The 10,543-nt window shown below is 44.6% G+C and overlaps 1 protein-coding gene across 2 annotated transcripts; it reads right to left on the bottom strand.

The window, feature by feature from the left end:
* Positions 1-265: 265 nt before the first annotated feature.
* On the bottom strand, positions 266-7,624 carry comtb (catechol-O-methyltransferase b). Of its 2 annotated transcripts, none has more exons than XM_027003134.2 (6): positions 7,468-7,624; positions 2,738-2,911; positions 2,480-2,597; positions 1,338-1,531; positions 941-1,072; positions 266-802 (listed from the first exon to the last, which is right to left on the bottom strand). In XM_027003134.2, the coding sequence occupies exons 2-6, from the start codon at positions 2,903-2,905 to the stop codon at positions 623-625; spliced, it is 792 nt and encodes a 263-aa protein (XP_026858935.2). In that variant the 5' UTR covers positions 2,906-2,911; positions 7,468-7,624; the 3' UTR covers positions 266-622. The 2 variants fall into 2 exon arrangements, with proteins under 2 accessions (XP_026858935.2, XP_026858934.2); XM_027003133.2 differs by lacking the exon at positions 7,468-7,624 and adding an exon at positions 6,887-6,995.
* Between the last annotated feature and the right edge of the window lie 2,919 nt (positions 7,625-10,543).

Raw genomic sequence — 10,543 nt, 5'->3', positions numbered from 1 at the left:
TATACAGTTCCACTGACTTCATCAGATGTAACAGACCAGTCTGTTTAGTTCGTTATATTCGTCGCTGATGTGTACCATTTTGGAAACGACCCATATGTTAAGAATGGTTATTGTAATGTTATATTTAAATCATAGTCTCACTGAACTTAATGTTTTTCATTATGCGCAAGCGTGTATTCAACCCTCCAAACCATTAAGCCGTAAGAACAGTTCTGTGAGTAACAGGATAGTGTATGGAAAGTGTCTTTCAATACAACAAGTCGTACTATAATTTATTTGTTTTATACCGGTCCATATCAAATAACAATATCAAACATTTCTGGAGGGTAAAACACTTTTCGGATGAGCAGTAATTGCAATGTGATTCTGCCCTCTAGTGTTAGAGAAGGCAGAATCACGTCACATTCTGCCCTCTAGTGTTAGTGTTATGGTAAAACACCGAAACGTCTTTCAGCGATACAGAATTATGGTAAGTAATGCACTTTAAACAATTACAGAACAATGCTACTGTTTTACAGCATTATGTTGTCTAAACATGCACTTCACAAGAAAAACAGGGGACGTGTTGTCTTGGAGTAAAGTCCAAATGTGTAGCCTGTGGTGGGTTGATACACGCTACACGCTAGCCCAGGTACACAGACTTCTCCAGACCATCTTCGGCTCTGGTGTACTCTAGGTGAGACCCGAAGTAATGGCTTTCATAGGACTGGCTTTTGCGTACGTATTCAAGGTAATCTGGAGTCCCTGGGCAGACGACATTGTCGGCTAGCAGAACGGTGCCCTTCCGAAGAAGACCACACTCCTGGGAAGGGAAGAGTTAAGAAAGCGCAGAGAGGCGGTACAGAGCACCTCAGTGAGACAAACTAACAAAAAACAGAGTTCATTCAGTATCAAGCTGGCACGGAATGATGAAATGTAGTTATCGGAAAACTGGCATTACCTCTAGCAGTTTGATGTCAGGCAGGTAGAGCTCTTTCCAGTGATCCAGAAAAACAAAGTCAAATGATTCAATCCCAAAGTGCTCTCTCAAGTGTGGGATCCAGTCGCCGGAAGCTCCTTCAACCACCTGCACCTGGTGACGGGGCAAAGGTAACCTTTTAACCCCTTACACAACACATATATGCAGTTATACATATATTCATATATGCATTCATATATGGATATACATACAGAAAACATACAGACATCACTTGCCCTTTTTACTAAAACAGGCGATGCATGAAAGCGCTCACATGGAACTTTGTGCAGAGAACAAGTTAGAACAAGTTAGTTAGTTAACATCTGAGTAGAGTTAACTTCTGAATACACAGTAGGTGTGTGTAACTGTGCTTTCATACCATGTCTTCAAGCCCTGCCCAGGCAATCACCTGGCGGGCAACTGCAGCGTAGTTCGGGTTAAACTCCAGTGTGATGAGGTGGCCACCAGGGGGCAGCAGACGGGCAATGCGCACCGTGGAGTAGCCACAGTACGTACCCAGTTCCAGTGCCGTCTGAGGACTCACCTCACTCACCACTGAGTCCAAGATAAAGCCTAGAAGAGTTCACACACACACACACACACACACACACACACACACACACACACACACACACACACACACACACACACATATACACAAATAAATGCACGCGCACACACACACACACACACACACATATACACAAATAAATGCACGCGCACACACACACACACACACACACACATACATATACACAAATAAATGCACGCGCACACACACACACACACACACACACACACATATACACAAATAAATGCACGCGCACACACACACACACACACACACACATACATATACACAAATAAATGCACGCGCACACACACACACACACACATATACACAAATAAATGCACGCGCACACACACACACACACACACATATACACGAATAAATGCACGCGCACACACACACACACACACACACACACAAATAAATGCACGCGCACACACACACACACACACACATACACAAATAAATGCACGCGCACACACACACATATACACAAATAAATGCACACACACACACACACATATACACAAATAAATGCACGCACACACACACACACACACACACATACACAAATAAATGCACGCGCACACACACACATATACACAAATAAATGCACACACACACACACACACACGCACAAATCTGCATATACACACACACACACACATACACACACACACACACACAAACACGCATACACACACACACACACACACACAAACACGCATGCGCACACACGCACGCACGCACACACGAACACACACACACACACACACACACACAAACATACACAAACACACGCACGCACGCACATACACTCACACACACATGTACGCATGCACTCACGCACGCACACACACACACACACACACACAAATACTTATACAGCCTGAATACCGTGATGATGTAAAAGTGGGTAAACCGGCTGGCCGGGCGGGTTCTGCACAGACCTTTCTCATCACCCACGTTCATGGCCCACTCCTGGTGCCTGCAGAAATGGTCGATGGCTGCGATCACGCTCTCCGAGTCTCCTCTGGTAGCTCTCTCCTGCACTGCTCTCAGTAGCCGCTACAATGAAAACAAGTAACTCACCAGGTTGGAAGGGAGTTTACTCTCAAATATAATTAATATATTTGTTTAATGTTATTAAAAATTAAAACCGACACTGGTCAGCACTGTCATGTTGTGTCTGTGTGTGTTTGACTCACCTGTGGCCGCGTTGTCCCAGTGAAGGCATCCAGACATCTTTCCACAATGACATCGTGCCATAGCAGTGCTAGACTGCCGTTGAACTGCACTACAGCTGGTATGAACCAGGACCACAGAGCATAGAGCGCCCCCAAGAGGCCTGCACATGACAGCAGCAGCAGCCACATATTGGACTAACAGGGAGAGAAAAACAGGGAGAATGTCAGAGAGACAGACAGAGTGTGTGTGTGAGTGAGAGAGAGAGAAAGAGAGAGAGAGTGCACCAATAGCAGATCATAAAGTCCAACCCCATCACCTCAGCATCAAGACAAATGATGTGTCAGGAACCATGCAGGAACCAAGTTAAACTGCGGTTTACTTTTTCTGGATCTGGTATAGTCATAAGAACCATAAGAGCACTAGTTATGGCTCGGTAAAATCTAACTATGTTAAAACCGAGCAAACAAACGTAGGTATCACGTTTTGAATGCTACCGTTTTTAACGTCAGGTCATTAGCTAACAAAGCTTCCACAAAAGGGCATCTGGATGAAGTCTAGAATTTAGATAACATCTTTCTGACTGAAACCTGGATCAGCAGTGATGACAATGTCACTTGTTATGAACTGGCTCCAGATCAGTAGTGATTTCTCAGCGTTTTGAGCACTAATGAAAGAGGTAGCATGTGGCATCTTCCATTGGACCTAGGGGGAGGGGCCAGTAGTGACAGGGGAGAGTAGCACAGAGGGGACTCCCAGAATTCTGTGCGGCTCTCCACAGACTGTATATTTAGTTAAGTTAAATGTTTAATGTGTTGTTCTGAACAGTTTATATGTGTCTGTCGGTTTAGTTAACCAACGTCTTTCCATTTTTGTTATATAGAAAGTGTGAGCTAACTCTACCCTGCTCACCTGGGAACTTTACTCTGCTCAGCTGTAAGTGGCCATCCAGCATCAAGGCTGGACTGCGGGCATTACTGTGATACAACCACACCCAGTGCTGAAGGAGAAAGCACTACAGCTGTTTACACACCTGCTGCAGTACAATGACCCAACGACACAGGCCACTGCACAGTGAGGTGTCTGGCGGGTACCGGCGGCTTTAACGATCAGCGGTTATTCACAGAGAGCCAGCCAGCATCGTGAGCCCGAGCTAGAAAGAGCCGGGTGCTAAGGGAGAGTTGGGGCTTGCGCCTGCACAGGACACATGCACGCTCGGGTATGATGTCCTCGCAGTGGCCAGGACCGTGCTTGGTCTCAAGAAGGAAACACTGGGCTTACAAAGTACAAGGGAAGCTGACCATGGTGGGGGAGTACAGGCAGAGAGTAGGGACGTCCATGCAGAGAGAGACCATACAATCAGAGAGAGACCACATAGACAGAGAGAGATCATATAATCAGAGAGAGAGAGCATATAGACAAGGGGGAGATCATACAATCAGAGAGAGACCATATAGACAGCGAGAGATCATATAATCAGAGAGAGAGAGCATATAGACAAGGGGGAGATCATATAATCAGAGAGAGCTCATATAATCAGAGAGAGATCATATAATCAGAGAGAGACCATTTAGAGAGAGAGAGAGAGAGAGATCATACAATTAGAGAGAGACCACATAGACAGAGAGAGATCATATAATCAGAGAGAGAGAGAGCATATAGACAGAGAGAGCTCATACAATCAGAGAGACCATATAGACAGAGAGAGCTCATACAATCAGAGAGAGAGACCATATAGACAGAGAGAGAGATCATATAATCAGAGAGAGACCATATAGACAGAGAGATCATACAATCAGAGAGAGCCCATATAATCAGAGAGAGATCATATAATCAGAGAGAGACCATTTAGAGAGAGAGAGATCATACAATCAGAGAGAGACCATATAGACAGAAAGAGATCATATAATCAGAGAGACCATATAGACAGAGATCATATAATCAGAGAGAGAGAGACCATATAGACAGAAAGAGATCATACAATCAGAGAGAGAGACCATATAGACAGAGAGAGATCATACAATCAATCAGAGTACAACTTGAGGGTTACGGGCCTTGCTCAAGGACCCAGCAATGGCAACGTGGCAGTGGTGGAGCTTGAACTGGCAACCCTCTGTTTACTTCTGAGCTACCACCGCCAGTGCAGTGCACAGATCACCAAACAGTGTTACAAATTTCCAGCATGCCAACCTACCAGTAACACCAGAGACTGACAGGCAGAGTGAAAGAGGAACAGAGTGGTTTTGAATATGTGTCTTTTTCAATATTCACGGACGAAACCACCAGCTTTAAGTTCTTTTTTTAAAAAAGTAAACCTTGGCGTCGTTGATTCTATCGCAAACGCATTCCAAAAAAACGCTAGTGGCTCCACACATGCACAACTGTGCTGGCGTGAACTGTGTCACACGCCAGAGGCTGTGGATTCATAATGAAACATGCGCTCATGGAAATGAGCCTTCCTAGCCACCAAGCTGCTTTCATCTCAGCGCTTGTGCCTCCATTATTCTCTCCTAATGAGATGGGTGCTTACTGTTCTGCAAGCCCCCTTTTTTGCAGCCAGGCCCCTCCGAGTCGGCCAATCACAGACGGCCGTACCAGATGCCTTGGTTTAGTCTTGTGCTCTCCTTTAAAGAAGTGAGCTTATAGCGTCTAGAGGCCTGCAGTGACAGGCAGGCCCCGGTCCCTCGTGAACCACCAATGGCAGAAGAAAGGAGGTGTTAATGTCCCGCCCTCAAGTTGGGATTTAGAAGTTGCATGGCAACAGGCCTTTGGCTCAGAGCCGCGAGGGAGAAAGCGTGGGTCTCCCCTGGAAGGGAGGCCATGAAGACTGACGTGTGCTCTTTCTGTGAGCACAGACACAGACAGACACACACACACACACACACAAACACAGAAAGACACACACACACACACACACACACAGCGGCTCAACACTGACCTCAGCCACTAAGCATATTATTGCACAGGTCTGTGGAATACTCAGTTCTGATTGGTCAGTCAAAGTGTTCCAAGGTCTTTTCATTCTGAATAACAGAGCACTGGTACAGGCAACATTAGTTACATATCTCTCTGAGAGACTATATTGCTCATAATTGGCTTATAAAATACATTCAAAACAATCTTTTAGTGTCGGTTTGTTCATTTCTTTGATAAATAGCTCTGTACGGCTTATGGTAAATACAAACTCACCACATTCTTACTAGAAATAGCTACCTTGCAGCTGCACACGCTAAGCACTTTATTAGGTGGTTTGTAGTAACGCACATCGTATGGGTGTTCACTACCACGTGGTATCCATGCACAACAATGCACAGCTCAAAGCCCTTAATCTTTCTTCAGTGGTCCATTTCTCGTCACGGGGTGTCTGCTGATCCGGTTCGATTTCATCAAAGGCTTTTGTGGTGGTTGTTGCGCTGGAATAAGTGTGTCAGGTAGAAAAACATCACTGGAAGGTGTTTAGGTCAGCATCACCTGTAGGTCTCCACCTGAGAACCGGAGCCCGGTTGTAGAACAGGGAGTACATTCTGTCCCTGGGTACAGATGGGCACTAGTCTGCATCTCCACACTTTCCAGGTGCTCCTACCGCAAGCGCATTTCTAATGAATTGTGTGGAGAGTGTATTGGCAGTAGTTTGATGTGAAATATTAATGATCTTATCATTGCAGGGCACGCTGACACTGTGTTGCAAATGGAAGCAGACGGGACCTTGAACTGTGCTGAAAGCAGGATGAGTCAGAGTGTCAGAGCACACACACAGTGTTAATGTGCAAAGGGCAATGATGTGCAGAGGATGGCAACATGCTACCATGGTCAAGAGCAGGGCTGACCAGTAGAAACACACCACACCACACTTCTTAACAAACCAAGATTAATCCCGAATTCCACAGATTTGAGTATTTGCTCTGAACTCTGGCACAGAGCCACATTGCGAACAGACACTTCCACAGACAAGGCAAACGCAAGCTCAGCGACACGAGAACAACATAAAGAACTGAAGAATGTGTTGACGTTCGTAGCATTCCAGTTTCTAGCATTCACATAAGTTTAGCTCATGGGAAATGTCTGTTTAGATGTCTGTTTATCTTATAAAATAGTCTAGAGCTACTACTTAGTAAATATGTAAGAAAACACTACATTACAAATGTAGAAGAAAAGGCACAAAACCCACTCACCGTTACCTGATAGCTGATCCCTTCCTTACTTTGTAAATTTAGTTTGCCTTAAGCCTAATATCTCACTGGTCACAGGCAAACGCATTCCCATCAATCCCCCTCCTTTCGCTCTGCCTCTCTCTCTCTCTCTCTCTCTCTCTCTCTCTCTCTCTCTGGCTCTCTATCTCTCCTCCCTCTGTTATTGCTTTAATGAAAAGGAATAACTGTGCAACGTTAGATCAGACTGCACACACTCTCTTACTAGCACACACTTGCACACACACACGCACGCACCATATACATTCAGCACAAAAGCTGCCAATGTGAACTGTGATAGTACTATAGAACTGGAACTCAGGAACTCAGACACTCACATAGGGTTTCCAGCAACACGGTTCGTAAACATTCCCAGTTTCTAATCCACCTAAAGCCTCTCTGTGCACAGTCAGCTCTAAATGATAAAAACACGTGTGGCATTTTACTGAGCAATTAACTAAGAACATATACTTAATCCAGGATAATAAATTAACTAAACCCATGTACTTAATCCAGATTATTTTTTAAAGGTCAGATGTTGTAGAATGCTATAATTTAACTCTTACTTGGATTCACTTTGATTGAGCCGTGTTGCCTTTCCCTCCAGTACTTCTCTCCAGTCTGAGCCTGAACACACTTGGGATTTACGGGCTCTTAGCACGGCTGGCATCTCTCGGAAGTCTCATTCCTCCCACCAGTCATAATCCATACAGCTTTACAACCCTTCAGGTTCCTGCAAAACTATCCAAAAAAATATCAGGCTGTTGAGGTCACATGGTTTAGATCAGATGTGGTTAGTCCATTGCACTGCTCTAATTCCATCAGTTGCCTGTCCGTTGTGATGTATTAACTCTCAGGGATATGCTTTGATAAGAAGTTTTGTGCTCGGCTATACTGGATTACCACTCAGCACAGAAGAACAGTACACACAGCTTCAGGAGGCGTGAAGACCGCTATGTAAAGACGGTGAAGTTAATTACCCACACAGACAACCTGCGTAACATATCGACGTATCCTCTGACTCCAGTGGAGATTTTGGTGGTGTTTGCTGTGACTCTGGTGTAGATCTGGTGGTGTTTGCTGTGACTCTGGTGTAGATCTGGTGGTGTTTGCTGTGACTCTGGTGTAGATCTGGTGGTGTTTGCTGTGACTCCAGTGGAGATTTTGGTGGTGTTTGCTGTGACTCTGGTGTAGATCTGGTGGTGTTTGCTGTGACTCTGGTGTAGATCTGGTGGTGTTTGCTGTGACTCTGGTGTAGATCTGGTGGTGTTTGCTGTGACTCTGTCAGACAGTGCAGGTCATCTTGACTCTCACCCAGAGTGAGATATTCCACACAGTTGTCATTATGTTCCTTGCATTTGTTAAAACTTAAGTGCTGTGGATCAGAACAGAGCCACTTTTACTAACCAGTACATTCATTTGCAGAGTATAACACTGAGAGCACCCTGATGATATCACTTATACCACTGTCATCACTGACATCAATCAAGTAATGATGACACTTCAGTGGTACAGACTGTGTGTAACACTTTAGCATTAATTACAGTTCAGTAGTACAGGATATGTGAGGTGCTTCAATAATTATTACACTTCAGCTGTGCAGACTGTGTGAAAAGGTTCAACAGTGATGACAGTTCAGTAGTGCAGGCTGTGTGATCAAGTTCAGTAGTGATGACAGTTTAGTAGTGCAGGCTTTGTGACCAGGTTCAGTAGTGATGACAGTTCAGTAGTGATTACAGTTTGGAGTTTTCCAGCTGGACTGTAATGTTCTAAAGGAAGGATTGTGGCAGAGTAGACGTGGGACCAGGGGTAAGAAACGGTTCAGGTGCCTGTTGGTTTTGGTATTGAGTGCCTTAACGCATTTTCTTCTGAAAGAATGATCCGATTGTTGAGTATGTGAATGTCCCCAGGGCCTTTCCCCCACCCTGACGTACCTGCTTCATTTGTGCAGGTGCAAGTCTAAGGCGTTTGCTGACCAGGGCTCCTGTGGCTCCCCCTGCTGGTGGAAATTCAGATTCTCTGGCTCCACCTGCTGGCTGGAGTGCATGTTGGGGAAACAGCTTACATCTGCACACAAACGAGACTATGTTCATAAAAGAGCTATGTGTTACATTAAGTAAACACAACCTTGGATATAAATAAAGAAGCACTGATTATTACATAACTGGATTTGCGCATGCAGCTACTAATAACCTGAGCACTGTTAGCAAAGTGGTTATTGGAAATACAGTAATAAATACTGGACAATGTAAAATATCAGTGCATTAGAAATCAACATGGAAACCAGTACAAGGCAGCTGATATAATAGAAGCATTGCAGAGGTACACCAGGAGAGGGATGTGCTATGAGTGATATGATGCATCTTAGTTGAGGTGCTGGAGGGGTCAGAGATCTCTCGGGGTCATCCAGTCTCCACAGGAACACACTCTGCTTATACACCTGTGTACAACTCCTTTGTGTGTAGGTAATCAAATCCTCTTAAAAGCAATAACATAGATCTTCACCAAAGCATTTTAATTGCACTGGGAGAGATTTTTGCCCACAAAGACAAAAAAAAAAAAAAAAAAGGTGAATGAGGGTGTCATGTGTGCACTGGACTCACCTGTGTAAGAGTGACTCACATACCAGCACCATAATGTCATGTAACCAATAACAGCATCAGGGCAGGTCAGACATGGGAATTTGTTGGGCAGGCCATACTGTGTGTTGATCCAGGTGTGAGCACTGGGAGGGACACAGACATACAACATACGTACAACATCGACCCACTTTAAAAACATCAAAAATGATTCAGGTCACTTTAAAAGCTAAAAAATTGAGCTCAGGTCAGTTTCAGATCCAGAATGCCTCTGCGTTAGACACTCCCTCAATGGATGGAACAGATAGCAGAGACACGACTGGTTCTTCACTGATCTCAGAGCAGCTGTCAGTGCTGCTCAAGCAGAGCCAGGCTAATGGTATACAATGTTTTGGCAACAGTCCAGGTGACAAATGATGATCCGAGCTGATGAAACCGAGCAGCCGAAAGAACCATAACTACAATAATTATCCTCAAACATGCTGATACACACACTAGGGGTTATTTGCCTCATGCAGTCTTTAGCAGCTTCCAAGCCGCAAAACACTTCTTTCTGTACAAGAGCCGTTAAGTGGAGAAGTGGCTGCAGTCAAGATTCCTAATTCCTAGACTAAAAGTCTAGGTTGCAGCTACTGGATATCCATGGATGCAATTTGCCACCTGAGAATTAAAGACAGGATACGTTGAGACCAGCCAATCAATGAGAGAGCTTTGGGAGACATGAGGATTACGTCTTCATTATAAATGGGTGTGGCATATTGTCACATCATAAATCATATCCACTGTGAGCTAAGGAGAGAAAAATGTGTTTGTGCAAAAGCCAGTGAGTGAGTGACCAACAGAGAGAAAGAGAGAGAGAGAGAGAGAGAGAGACTATGAAATTAAGCTTCCAGCAGTTCAAGGGGAGGGTCTCCAACTGTAAATGCTGTTGTTATGACAATAATTTAGCTCATGCAATTATGATTGAGTGGTTTCTTGCCAGTTACAACTAAAGGGATCGTAATGTCAAAAATAATGCAAGCATACATCAGTCTGCGTCACAGAACGACCGGCTCAAAAGCTG

The sequence above is a fragment of the Electrophorus electricus genome, chromosome 20 (genome assembly GCF_013358815.1).
Source record: "Electrophorus electricus isolate fEleEle1 chromosome 20, fEleEle1.pri, whole genome shotgun sequence".
Lineage (NCBI taxonomy): Eukaryota > Metazoa > Chordata > Actinopteri > Gymnotiformes > Gymnotidae > Electrophorus > Electrophorus electricus.
Note: the sequence above shows the minus strand (reverse complement) of the source record. Positions and strands in the feature narration are given on the sequence as shown.

Bases quoted from the DNA above. Each gene is read 5' to 3' on its own strand.
- comtb (XM_027003134.2), bottom strand. From the start codon at position 2,905: ATGTGGCTGCTGCTGCTGTCATGTGCAGGCCTCTTGGGGGCGCTCTAT. The intron at 1,532-2,479 runs GTCTGTGCAGAA...GAACTCTTCTAG, and splicing joins GAACGTGGGTGATGAGAAAG to GCTTTATCTTGGACTCAGTG. The intron at 803-940 runs GTAATGCCAGTT...TTCCCTTCCCAG, and splicing joins CTGACATCAAACTGCTAGAG to GAGTGTGGTCTTCTTCGGAA.